The following is a 13,346-nucleotide window of genomic DNA, read 5'->3' on the forward strand; positions in this document are numbered from 1 at the left end:
TTCATTCAAAATATTCTTCAAAAACTATTATAGTATATAAGTTTTAATAACATTATTTTAATTTCAGTGGTTTAATGGTTTTGCCACGCAAGAAGCATCATAACCAAGTGTAAATGCATTAATATATGTATTATTCAAGCATTAGGGATGTGCATCTCCATAACTGAGGCTGATGTGATATGCATCTCAATTCATAGTTAAAGATACGATACATTAAAGATACATATGAAGCAGCTACCGATGTGATTTACCCCTATTATGATTCAGTGCGATCCGATTTTGATTCGATTCAACACAATGCGAATCAATGCAATACGATGCAACAGAAAAAATATGATGCTATGCAATTCAATATGGTACAAATAGCATGCTTTTACTTCTGTGGTTCATTATAATTATTTGGAGGAAGATGCAGCTCTACCTCTGCCATGTAAATCTATATTCTATGTGACTCTCAGGACATGCCTCTCTCTCTCTGTAGTGTTGTGATATGTCATATAGCTGTGGTGAGAGAATGCGCTGACAAACAGTTTAGAGTGGAGAAATCATTCAACATATAAAATATAGATAACAAATTATTGGTCACATTCTAAATAATAAATTATTGTGCATCTACTAATAATTATATATAAATAAATCAGTTTTTACCAATGCAGAAATTTGAAAAAAAAAAAAAATGCATCGCAATAGAGTCCCAACTTGTATCTGATGCACACTCTTTTATATCAATGCATTTTATTGTTAACTTGTATGCTGATGCATGCACCGGTGCAAATCGGTTAATTTTACCATCCCTAGTATGCATGTTATAACAGGCTTAAAATGCAACAAAAAATAGGCCTTGGCCCAACACTTTAGTATACTAATAAAAACATATTTCATATAGACAATTTGGGGTTAGTTCATTGGAGCCATGGCTTTCTACATATTTCATGAATATTAATTTATTTAATCATATTTTTAAGTATTAGATATAATATTTGTGTAATTTATTTTGTTTTATTCTATTTTTTTTATTTCAGCTGGCCAAGAATGTGGGAAACAGTAGTTTTAATGAAATAATGGAGGGAAATCTTCCTTGCCCCTCTCCTAAACCCAATCCTGCTAGTGACATGTAAGTATGCATGGCAAATGTAAAAAAGAATTATCATATTATATTTCAATTTCCAGTGTATTTAAAAAGTATTTCTAGTAAATGATATGTGCTTGCAAATTTTTTTAAATGTTTTTGCAAATTAATTTGACATCCCTGTTTTATTTTCTTGTCTTTCAATTTAATCTTAGGACTGTTCGTAAGGAATTTATCAATGCTAAGTATGTAGATCATAAGTTCGCAAGAAAAACCTGCAGCTCGGCAGCAGCCAAGATGAGTGAGCTATTTGAAGCCGTCAGGTCACATGACCTACTAGCTCTCATCCAGGTGTATGCTGAGGGGGTAGAGCTTATGGAACCACTACCTGAAGGAGGACAGGTGAGCGACAGCATGTAGGTGTAGTAACTAGGACAGTGGGAAAATAGGCTCACTTTTTCATTCACCAGTTCGTTTTTCATTTAAAAAAACATTAAAAAAACATACTGAGCATTCTAGAAGGAGATAGTAAGTCCACAGGTAAAGAGTGTATACACCCTATGACACGATGGATGAGTGACCCTTGCTCATCTTTGAGCACAGATTTTGAGGTCTGGTGAACATCAGAAAGCAGACATGCTGAACATGACTTGAATACTCTGCCTTGATCTCGTACTGTGCCCAGTTTTCGCTCTAATGACTTTGGTAATTCACCCACCGTCTCAGAGATAAACAGCTGCTTCTGAGTGGGTGCAGTCGCAAAAACATCTAAAATGATCTCCGTTTCACTTTTTATGATGTAGCCTCTGGCCCTAGCATGAGCTGACTTTAATTAAACTTTTGTTGAATCTTCAGACATGAAGCAGTGACCATGGCCATGTCAGAAACAATATTAGCCAGATATTTTAGTGGATCTCCGTCAACATTACATAACACAATTTAGGTTGTCAGTAAGATAAAAAATAAAATAAAAAATCTCTGCAATTATCTTATTTAATAAAAAAATTCTAAAATCTTAAAATATTATATTAACTGTTTTCTGTTTTATTAAATGTCTTTATTGTCACATAATCCTTCAGAAATCAATCTAATATGCCAGTTTGCCACTAAAAACATTTATTTTTATTATTATTATTAAAACGCTATGCCCTGCTATTTTGTGGTCTTTATGTATAAATATTTGTTAGGAGGGCTGCTAAAAATAATAATAATAATAATAATTTAGTTTATTTAATACATATATTTTTTACTTTCTCTTTTTAATGCAATTTAAAACTTCAAAGTTGATATAAGTTGAAATAAGTAATAAAAAAACAACAATTGAATTAGTACACTGATAATAGATTTTCTACATTATTTGTTATCCTTCATATTTTACACAATAAGTCAAGAGATGGTTATTAAGACAGTAAATGGGTTTAAAATGAGGGCTTCTGTTTTGTAGGAAGGAGGAGAGACTGCATTGCACTACGCTGTGAAGACAGCTGACCACACCTCACTGCACCTGGTCGACTTCCTTGTCCAGAACAGGTATGGAACATCAGCTTAGAACCACAAAAGCTGGGAGGACACACTCCTGGCCATGTTTTTATTATCAGTTCTCAGTATTTTGGATTCGTTTTAGGCAGTCACCTCTTGTTATGTTGCATCACCATTATCATTAAGAGTTTAATAATTAGTTTAAGAGTTTTTTAATTAAGAGTTTTTAATTTTTTTTTTCTTAGGATGGCAGGTGTTCATGTACAAGCACCAGTACTTTTGAAGGGATTATAATACAGATAATAGAGTAATTTAAGTTCAACTTTAGCCAAGTTTGCTTTCTGCTGTGTGGATTAAAGTTACATAACAGTATTTGAAGATCAGGTCATGTCTGAGCCAGGACTACTCTTGGTTCACATCCTAGTAAATAATCATAATTCGATTTCCCTGAGAACTGGAACACTGAAACTAATCCAGGTTTGCATTAATGGTTGTCTCCAAAGAAATATGACAGGATAAGGGAAGTAAATCCGACCCAGACAGCTGGGATTGTTTTATTTTTACTTTTTTGGACAACATGGCTCACTCTGCTTTAACTCCACTCCAGTTTTTCCATTCCCCAATTCTCACTTCCTCCCTGATTACATTTGAAAGATATCATGCTCCGAGTTCTTTTCCATGGCAAAATTTTGATATGATATTAATATTTATATGAATATATTAAAATGTTAAGTGATGTTTTTTCCATGTTAACATGTTAGTTTCATATACTACTTGGTGTCAGTAAAATGTACGCTCACCAAAACTACTGTACATTTATTTGATAAAAAAAAAATACAGTAAAAATAGTAATAATAAATCAATATTGCTTATTCTGTTCTAATTCATTCCTGACGACAAAAATTAATTCTTAGCCATCATTACACCAGTATTCATTTACATTTAACATTTACATTTAATCATTTAGCAGACACTTTTATCCAAAGCAACTTACAAATGAGAAAAATAGAAGCAGTCAGGTCAACAAGAGAACAACAACAGTATACAAGTGCCATGACAAGTCTCAGTTAGTCTAGTACCGCACGCATAGCCAGGATGTTTTTTTTTTTTTTTGATTGTTTGTTTTGTTTTGTTTTTAAATATGAAAGACAAGAAAAGGAAAAGTGCTAGTATTAGTTGGTTAAGTACTGGCAAAAAAGATGAGTCTTTTGATGTTTCTTGAAAATGAGTAAAGACTCAGCTGTTCAAATTGAGATTGGGAGGTCATTCCACCAGCTCAGCACAGTCCAGGAAAAGGTCATTGAGAGTGATTTTGAACTTCTTTGGGATGGCACCACAAGGCGTCGTTCACTTGCAGAACCCAAACTTCTGGAGGGCACATAAGATTTAACAGGTAAGTTTAGGTATGTTGCTGCCATGCCAGTGGTCGTCTTGTAGGCAAGCATTAGTACCTTGAATTTGATGCGAGCGGCTACTGGTAGCCATAGTAACCTGATGAGGAGAGGAGTAACATGAGCTTTCTTTGGCTCATTGAAGACAAACCTCGCTGCTGCTTTCTGGATCAATTGCAGTGGCTTGACAGGAGAGCATTACAATAGTCCAGTCTGGAGAGAACAAGAGCTTGGACAAGAAGGTGGGTGGCTTGCTCTGATAGGAAGGGACTAATCTTCCTAATGTTGTATAAAGCAAATCTGCAGGACCGGGGCGTTGTAGCAATGTGGTCTGTGAAGCTTAACTGATGATCCATTACAACTCCTAGGTTTCTGGCTGTCCTGGAAGGAGTTATGGTTGACGAACCCAGCTGTATAGAGAAGTTGTGATGAAACAATGGGTTAGCTGGAATCACCAGGATATCTATCTTAGTAAGGTTGAGCTGAAGGTGATGGTAATTCATCCAGCTAGAAATGTCACTCAGACAGGCTGAAATGTGAGCAGCTACCGTCGGGTCATCTGGTTGGAATGAGAAGTAGAGTTGGGTGTCATCAGCATAGCGTTGATAAGAAAAGCTATGCTTCTCAATGACAGATCCTAATGACGTCATGTAGATGAAGAAGAGAAGTGGTCCAAGTACTGAGCCTTGAGGAATCCCAGTAGCAAGTTGTTGTGACTTAGACACATCACCCCTCCAAGACACGCTGAAGGATCTATCGGAGAGGTAGGACTTAACATACAGGAGTGCGGCTCCAGAGATGCCCATCTTTCTGAGGGTGGACAGGAGAATCTGGTGATTAACATTGTCAAAAGCAGCAGACAGGTCCAGTAAGAGGAGTATGGTGGAAGCTGCTCTTGCCAGTCGCAGGGCTTCAGTAACCGAGAGCAGGGCAATCTCAGTTGAGTGGCCACTTTTGAAGCCAGACTCGTTGCTGTCCAGGAGGTTGTTCTGTACAAGGAACATAGAATGCTGGTTGAACTCCGCTCGCTCAAGTGTCTTTGCAATGAATGGCAGAAGGGATAGATGTAGTTTTCTAGAACCGCTGGATTTAGAGATGGTTTCTTAAGCAGTGGGCTTTCCCGAGCCTGCTTAAATGCTGAGGGAAATGTTCTAGAGTGAAGAGAGGAGATGATAATGCGAGTAAGTGAAAGTATGACTGAGGAAGAGATCACTTGAAGGAGGTGAGTGGGGATCGGATCGGATAAGTTTGGAAACGTCCATCTCTGAGAGTGGAGAGGAGGAGGAGAAAGAGTGTGCATCGGCCATTGTGAATTTATCCTCAGTCTGCGATGTGGAGAATTGGTCACTGATGGTTCTTGTTTTATTTGTGAAGAAAACTGCAAAGTCGTCCGCTGTAAGAGTCCATGGAGGAGGTGGTGGAGGCGGATTAAGAAGAGAAGAGAAAGTTTTGAAGAGTGTCCGAGCATCACAACAGCTGTTAATTTTGTTGTGGTAGTAGAATGTTTTAGCAGTGAAGACATTTGCAGAGAAGGAAGAGAGGAGAGACCGATACACACTGAGGTCGGTAAAGTTTCTTGATTTATGCCATTTCTTCTCTGCAGCCCTGAGTTTAGAGCGATGTTAACGGAGAACCTCGGACAGCCAGGGGGCAGATGGGGTGGTGCGTGCTGGTCTAGACGACAGTGGGCATAAGTTGTCCAAGCAAGAGGTTAGAGTGGGGCAAAGAGTGTCCATAGCACTGTTCGTGTCCAGAGCTGAAAACTGAGAGAGTGCAGGAAGCGAGGATGAAACCACAGAAGATAGGCGAGATGGAGAGAGTGAGCGTAGGTTCCGTCGAAAGGTGACCTGTGTTGGAGTGTGAGCCGCTTCAGGAGTAAGTGCTAGGTTAGCAGTAATGAGGAAGTGGTCTGAGGTGTGCAGTGGTGCAACTGAAGAGTTGTCCACGGCGCAACAGCGCGTGTAGATGAGGTCCAGTTGGTTGCCTGATTTGTGAGTCACTGTAGTAGACACTCGCTTGAGATCAAATGAGGCGAGGAGAGTTTTGAAGTCAGCAGCCTGGGGTTTATCTAGGTGGATATTGAAGTCACCAAGCAGTACCAGAAGAGTACCATCTTCAGGAAAGTTTGATAGCAGCACATCCAACTCCTCCAAGACTCCTCCAAGAAGTTTGACCTATTATTCAGTAAATTATTCAGTGTCACATGAACCTAATTAGCTGATTAGGTGGTCGAGAAACTTTTATTATGCAGTTGCGTTATGGGCATTAATGTGTTTTATGCTATTTAAGCAATTAAGAACACAGATGCTCCTTTCAACTTAACCGCAGTAATATCAAAAGCAGTGTTTGGAATAACGGCGTTTAAAAGAACGGCGTTAGGTAACGACGTTATTTTTTCAGTAACGGGGTAATCTAACTAATTACTTTTCCCGTCGTTACAACGCCGTTAACGTTACTGAACGTTAAATGCAGTGCATTACTATGCATTTATTTAATATGCAATCCGAACGCACCCCTGGCTCACACAGCGAGTGAGCAGGTGGGTTAATAACGAGATAAGCGGTTATGATTGGCTAAGGGAGAGTCATGTGTTTCATGGTAGCCAATCAGAGCCAGTGTTTTTACACACACGCGCCAGCGGCGAGAAACACACACAGTCACACCGATTCACACACACGCAACAGCTACACAGAGATTCGCAGCAGCAGGAGAAATGGCGAGTCAGGAGCAATCCGATGAAAAGTTGGCATTTTCAAGGTGGCGATATAAGCACTACTTCAAATTCATTGTAGTCAAAGGCAAGAACGTGCATGTAATGTGTGACGCACGCATCTACAAAGCTAGTGGCCAAAAACACTTTTCTTACAAAGAGTGTAGGATAAAACTCTTGCTGTCTGTTGACGTGCAATAAATCTCGAAAGTTATGTACGAACACCTGTCTGTTCTACTTATTTCAACTGACTTGTGAAAACTGCAAAAAAAATAAAAAAATACTTTGACATATAGCAACTTTTTTTTTTTTTACAGTAACGCAAATAGTTACTTTCCCTGGTAACGAGTTACTTTTATTATAGAGTAATTCAGTTACTAACTCAGTTACTTTTTGGAACAAGTAGTGAGTAACTATAACTAATTACTTTTTTAAAGTAACGTTCCCAACACTGATCAAAAGTAATCTTTATGTGTGTGTTTATAGGTGAACATTCACAGTTTCATTGACAGCACACAGACATATGTTTGACACACCAGTTAAGAATCTTAATGCAGAATCAAATGAGCACTGATACTGGGCAAAAATATTTTGTGTTTCAATGTAGAAAATAACATTATCCTTTCAGAATTTTAACCCTGAATCCTACAGTGTTGCAGTGATCACTAAAGAAAATGTTCAAGATGAACTTCAAACTGGGTCAGAAAAATATCTGAATTTGTTCTCAGAGAGCAGGGCTATACTGGTTTAGATGTGTAGCCTGTTTTTTTTTTTTTTTTGCTGTGATTCCCACTAGGTAAACAGAATTGGGTCATTCACTTGCTCTCTCCCCGTGTTTGCTGTTTAGTCACCGCTGACCCAAATTCAGAAGTGTGAAGTGGCTCATTAAGAGTGAAAATCTTGTTAATGTCAGCCTCAATTACAGATTTGAATTACATTAAAAAGCACTTTGGAGATGATGATTTTAACATGTTAGCAGTTCCACATAACACATGCCAAAATTGCTGCAGGTTGGTTTTAATATGTGTCTTTAATAGTACAATAAACACTTATATGTCAGAAGATCAAGGAAAATTTGATTCCGTATGTCTCTGTCTCCAGTGGGAATCTGGATAAACAGACGGAGAGGGGAAACACAGCCCTGCACTACTGTTGCCTGTATGAGAAACACGAATGCCTCAAATTACTGCTGAGAGGCAAACCAGCTACTGATATCAGTGAGTTACACAAGCATGTGTGGTTTTACTTGATTTACTGTACTTCTTTACCTTTTACCAAATATAGTTATTCTTTAATACTATGCTTAATTATATAAATACATGTACTTATAAGCATTCACAATATATCATTATATATATATGTATACATACACATAAAATTGACCATATACTATTCTTATATACTATAATTAATTATACAGTGCTTGTATGATTATTATGCAAGTTGATATTCTGATCATATCTTTTTTCCAAACACATTTGACCAACTTCAGTGCAATGAGCATTTCGCTGTCCATGTCTTAACTTTGCAATTATTAGTATTGCATTATTATTATATGTATTGCATCCTTCTCATGGGCATTTAATTATTTGTTAATAGCATATATTGAATATATATTCAAGTTGAATATATTTTTTTTTCTTTTGGCTCATTTAGGTCTCATTTTATCTGTAAAAGAAAACCTTTTAATAATTATGCACACCTGAACATAAGACTTTTTTCACTTCCATCCTTTGTGGACAATTATGTATTATTTATAAATTATTAAACTCTAAATTTATAGTAGTCATTAAGATTGATGTGGTTTGGAATTGGTAAAATGGACTTGGCAAATAAATATATAATACTTAAGCACTATATAAAAATTATATATATTTTTATTAATAATATTTTTTTTTAATTATTTATTAATTTTTTCATACTATAATTGATCATTTTGTGATGCTTAAATGCACTGACATTTAAATGGCATATAAAACATAGGAATTTCGATTTTCAGTGTTTTTTTTAATGATTTTTTTAAATTAAATTCTGACAAAATAGTATAAAATTATAATATTGGCCATTTATGCGTTATTGACTGTAACATAAAAATATAACAATTGTCAGCTTGTCATATCAGCCATATACTGTATATTTACCAATGCTTTAACCACCATCTTGTTTCATGGCAAACAATATGCATAATTTCTGGTTAACGTGTGTCTTTTTGTCTCAGCCAATCAGAACGGAGAAACAGCTCTGGATGTGGCCAGGCGGATGAAAATCACCCAGTGTGAGGAAGCGGTGAGTAACAGTCCTTCCTTTGGAAACTCTTTAACGGCTCTGAATATGTCCATCATGATATAAGAACAATAGGGGGCAGCAGAGATGTGGCCTCAGGGTGTTAAGATGTGGTTGTTTTTGAAGATCTGACTTATATTTGTGTATGCTTGTATTTTAGCTGGTACAAGCCGCTGCAGGAAAATTTAATCTTAAAGTCCATGTGGAATATGAATGGAATCTCAGATTGGAGGAGCTTGATGAGAGTGACGATGATCTGGATGACAAAGTAACACATTCTCCCTTGAGCCTCTCTTATAATACTCAACCTTTCTGGACTCACAGACTGAATAATTTTCTCATTGTTTTTCTTTCCCAGCCCAGTCCCATTAAGAAAGATCGTTCTCCCCGGCCGCAGAGTTTCTGTCACTCTTACAGTCTGTCTCCTCATGACAAGCTCTATATTCCTGGTTTCACTGGCCAGCGTGATAAACAGCGCCTGTCATATACTGCACTCTCCAATCAGATGCACAGTGTTTCCACCGACTGTCCGTCCTCTCCAGTCTCAGATGCCCCACCTCTGCCTCCTAGGAATACAGGCAAAGGTAACCCAGAAACCCAGAATCCATAAGCATAAAACTTGTTCTAACAATCTTGCCCATTTCATATAAAAATATTAATGTTATAAAAACTATTTACATTCATAAAAGCTATTTATTTAATGTATTCTGATGTAGTCTTATGTATTAATCCAGTTCTTAGCATCTTTAGCTTTAGTTCAGTTTGTCATCCTAAAACCTTTACAGTCAACTAAATGTCATCCAGTCTTTTTCCATCTTTTCTTTGTTCTCGCTCTGTATTTTTCTCTTTTTCTCGTCTCTTACAGCTCCTTCTCTGGCTTTCCTTGGCTCACATTCCCACTATGCTACTCTGGCTAGCACTCGACCATACATCAGTGACTATCTTTTTTTATTTGCATAAACCTCTCCTGCTTATTTAATCTATTTAATGACCTTATTCTGTGATCGTACAGCTGTGTCTAAAACTGAAGGCTGCTACATCACAGTGAACAATGTTTTTATATGAAAGTACACTACCGTTTAAAAGTTTGGGGGCAGTACGATTTTTTAAAAGAAATAAATACTTTTCAGAAGCAAATTAAATTGATCAAAAGTGACAATAAAGACATTACATTGTAATGTTACAAAAGATGTCTATTTCAATTAAATTGTTTTTTTTTTTGCATTAAAGAATCCTGAAAAAAAGTTTTTCTTAAATATTAAGCAGTTTTAAAAATCCTTGAGCACTAAGTCGGCATATTATTAGAATGATTTCTAAAGACTGGGGCAATGGCTGCAAAATTTAATTTTATAATATATTAAAATAAAACAGTTATTTTAAATTGTAATAATATTTCACAATATTCTGTTTACTGTATTGTTGAGCATAAGAGACTTTTGAATGGTAGTGTAATTCATTTAATTCATTTTTATACTTATAGATGCTGCACATTTCTGGTTTTGGACTATACAATCGCTAAAACCTCCAATGCATCATGGTCTCAAACACTTCTTATATGAAAGTTTAGCAGACAAATCAGATTCAATACATCTAATTTACTTTTCACTTGATGAATCTGCTGCATTTCATCATAAGTAGTAAAAAGATGGTTTCACTTTCCTTAGTAACAACTAAAGTGCAAAAGTGGCTGAAGTTGTTAAATTGTTGTTTGCTTGTGTCTCGTCCTTTTCCTGGTCCTCTCTGACTGAGCTTTTCACTGGCTATTGATTGTCTTTTTAAAATACGTAATGTAGAATAGATTGTTTTCTTCCATTTTCTCTTTCATTGAAATGAGAATAAATCTTAGTCAAATTTTTTGTGGTGTCTTGATGTCCTTCTCCAATTTCATCTAGTGTCTCCACTTCCACTTATTGTACCTGGCCTGCTTCAGTTTCAGTAGCAATCGTTATCTTATCCAAGTAGTTACCCACACTGTCATTCTTTCTTTTTTATTTATTTGTATTTTTATTTGACCTTTATTTAACCAGGAAAATCTCTCTGAGATTAAAATCTCTTTCACAGGAGAGTCCTGGCCAAGAATGGACAGCAGTTACAGTCACAACTTAACAAATTGAAACAACAAATGTACAATTTAAAACACTTAAAAACAATTACAAATCAATGAGTCTTCTTCGAGTGACCGAATAATAGATTTAAAATGTTCCATAGGCAACAGAGTTTGTAATTTCAATTTCGTTTGGAGTAAATTCCATTCAAATGGAGCTGCGTACATAAAAGCCCTTTTTCCCAGTTCAGTTCTCACAAATGGGACAGGGAGAGTAAAACAATTATCAGACCGGAGGGAATATTTCCCAACACTTTTTTTTTGAATTAGACAACCTAGATATGAAGGCAACAACCCCAGAATAGTTTTATAAATGTTTAAGTAATAATGAATTTCACTTCGAATAGAAAAAGATGGCCAGGATACTCTATTATACAATATACAATGATGAGTTAAAGGTTTACTATCTGATATAAATCTTAAAGCGCTGTGATAAACAGCATCCACAGAAGAAAGAAGTTGAGAAGAAGCAAATTGATAAACCACATCACCATAATCGAGTACAGGCAAGAAAGTAGCAGAAACTAACCTCTTTCTTACATTAAATGAAAAACAGAACTTATTTCTAAAATAAAACCCAAGCTTTATTTTTAATTTTTCGTTAAATTAGTTATATGAGACCTAAAAGATAATTTATCATCGATAGTGATACCAAGATATTTATATTCTTTCACATTACCTTGCAAAGTCTGAAGAGGAATAAGATTGTCTACCGCCATTCCGAGCTTGAGAATAACATGATTTTAGTTTTATCCGCATTCAGAACAAGTTTTAGTGTATGAAGCCGAGACTGAAAAACATCAAATGCCGCTTGAAGTTTAATCAAGGCTTGCTGTTTTGAAGGTGCACCACAATACATAACAGTGTCATCTGCGTAAAAATGAAAATTAACGTCTTGATTACCATGGTCAATACTGTTTATGTAGATAAAAGAGGCCCTAACACGGAATGAATTTATATTTACTTATCTTTCTGTCCTGTCACCCGTCGTCTTGTATCTTCAACAGACCCATGTTAAATGAGTGTATCCATTCTTCCTCATGATATCACTGCATGTTCTTGTTTTGTGTTTGTTTTCCCTACAGCCCCTCCCTTGTTGAACCTGCCCCCCTCCACCCCTGCCACACAAACCCCCGCTAGTGGCAGCTCCACCCTGTCAAAGAAGAGGCCCCCGCCCCCTCCCCCTGGACACAAACGCACGCTATCCGACCCCCCCACCCCTATCTCCCACACCCCGCTCAGTAAAGGTGGGCTATACTTAGTCAACAACCCTAGGCTGAATTGCAAACTATTTCTGGTTTTTATTTTTTGTGTAGGGTTTAATTTACTCCGATCCACATAGAATAGATTTTTTCATTCATGTAAGACGTTTTCAGTGGAAACACCAATTTAGTTGCTTTTCAAATGAATCCTTAGTACCCGTTTTTACCATCCCTAGGCTTCATGGATTTGCTTTTGGTTTAGTCTTCACAATATATTACCAGCTCATTTTCATCCATTCATTCTGTGGTGTCATTACATGCTAAACTCCAGAACATGTTAACTATGAAAACCAATAGTGAGAGGACAGTGTTGTCAATGAAAGGCTCAGCCTAATGACCCATCCCTAACTTTTTGATCTCTGCGTTATACTCTGCCCCAGTGATTTGCATGTGTCTTGCCATTTTGGGTAATGACAAAGAAAAAGCCATGGCAAAATAATGGTCTGGGAGTTATTAATGGGAGAAAGACATACTGTTAATGTAAGCTATATAGCTTATATGTTTGGTTGAAATAATAATAACATAATTTAAGACCATTATTGTGCATGGTCTGGTGCTAATGTGTTATCTTTCTGCTATATCGCAGCACAATAGTCATAATAAAGTTTGCTTTGCTATACTGATTATATACAAAGGCATAAAGTGACATTTGCAGAAAGAATTCCTGGAAATGTTTCTTGTGTACACAACAAACGTCTATCTGGAAGATATTTGCATATACTTTTTTGGTTTTACGCTACAGTTCAAAAGTTTGGGGTCAGTTCCAAATTTAGAATGATTTCTGAAGGATCATGTGACACTGAAGACTAGCCCCATGGCTGCTGAAAATTCGGCTATGCCATTACAGAAATAAATGACACTGAAAATTCTAATTACATTAAAATAGATAACGGTTATTTTAAATTGTAATAACATTTCACATCATTACTGTTTAATGTATCTTTGATCAAATAAATGCAGCCTACAATAATTTCTTACTGTACTTACTATAATATCTTACTGACCCCAACTATTTTTTTTTGTTTGTTTTAAAAAAGTCCGCAAATGT

General features: G+C 36.4%; 1 protein-coding gene across 6 annotated transcripts in view; it reads left to right on the top strand.

The window, feature by feature from the left end:
- Nucleotides 1-13,346, top strand: part of asap1b (ArfGAP with SH3 domain, ankyrin repeat and PH domain 1b) — an 84,097-nt gene that overhangs the window by 67,574 nt on the left and 3,177 nt on the right. For 3 of the 6 annotated variants that reach the window (XM_059524411.1, XM_059524406.1, XM_059524407.1), the window contains 8 exons: nt 1,023-1,114; nt 1,285-1,471; nt 2,514-2,599; nt 7,751-7,866; nt 8,868-8,935; nt 9,093-9,200; nt 9,291-9,516; nt 12,122-12,283. In XM_059524411.1, coding sequence (XP_059380394.1) covers nt 1,023-1,114; nt 1,285-1,471; nt 2,514-2,599; nt 7,751-7,866; nt 8,868-8,935; nt 9,093-9,200; nt 9,291-9,516; nt 12,122-12,283 — 1,045 coding nt within the window. Of the gene's footprint in view, nt 1-1,022; nt 1,115-1,284; nt 1,472-2,513; nt 2,600-7,750; nt 7,867-8,867; nt 8,936-9,092; nt 9,201-9,290; nt 9,517-9,797; nt 9,867-12,121; nt 12,284-13,346 lie in introns of all 6 variants that reach the window. The other 3 variants (XM_059524409.1, XM_059524410.1, XM_059524408.1) reach the window with 2 other exon arrangements.

This window comes from Carassius carassius, chromosome 35, assembly GCF_963082965.1.
Source record: "Carassius carassius chromosome 35, fCarCar2.1, whole genome shotgun sequence".
Lineage (NCBI taxonomy): Eukaryota > Metazoa > Chordata > Actinopteri > Cypriniformes > Cyprinidae > Carassius > Carassius carassius.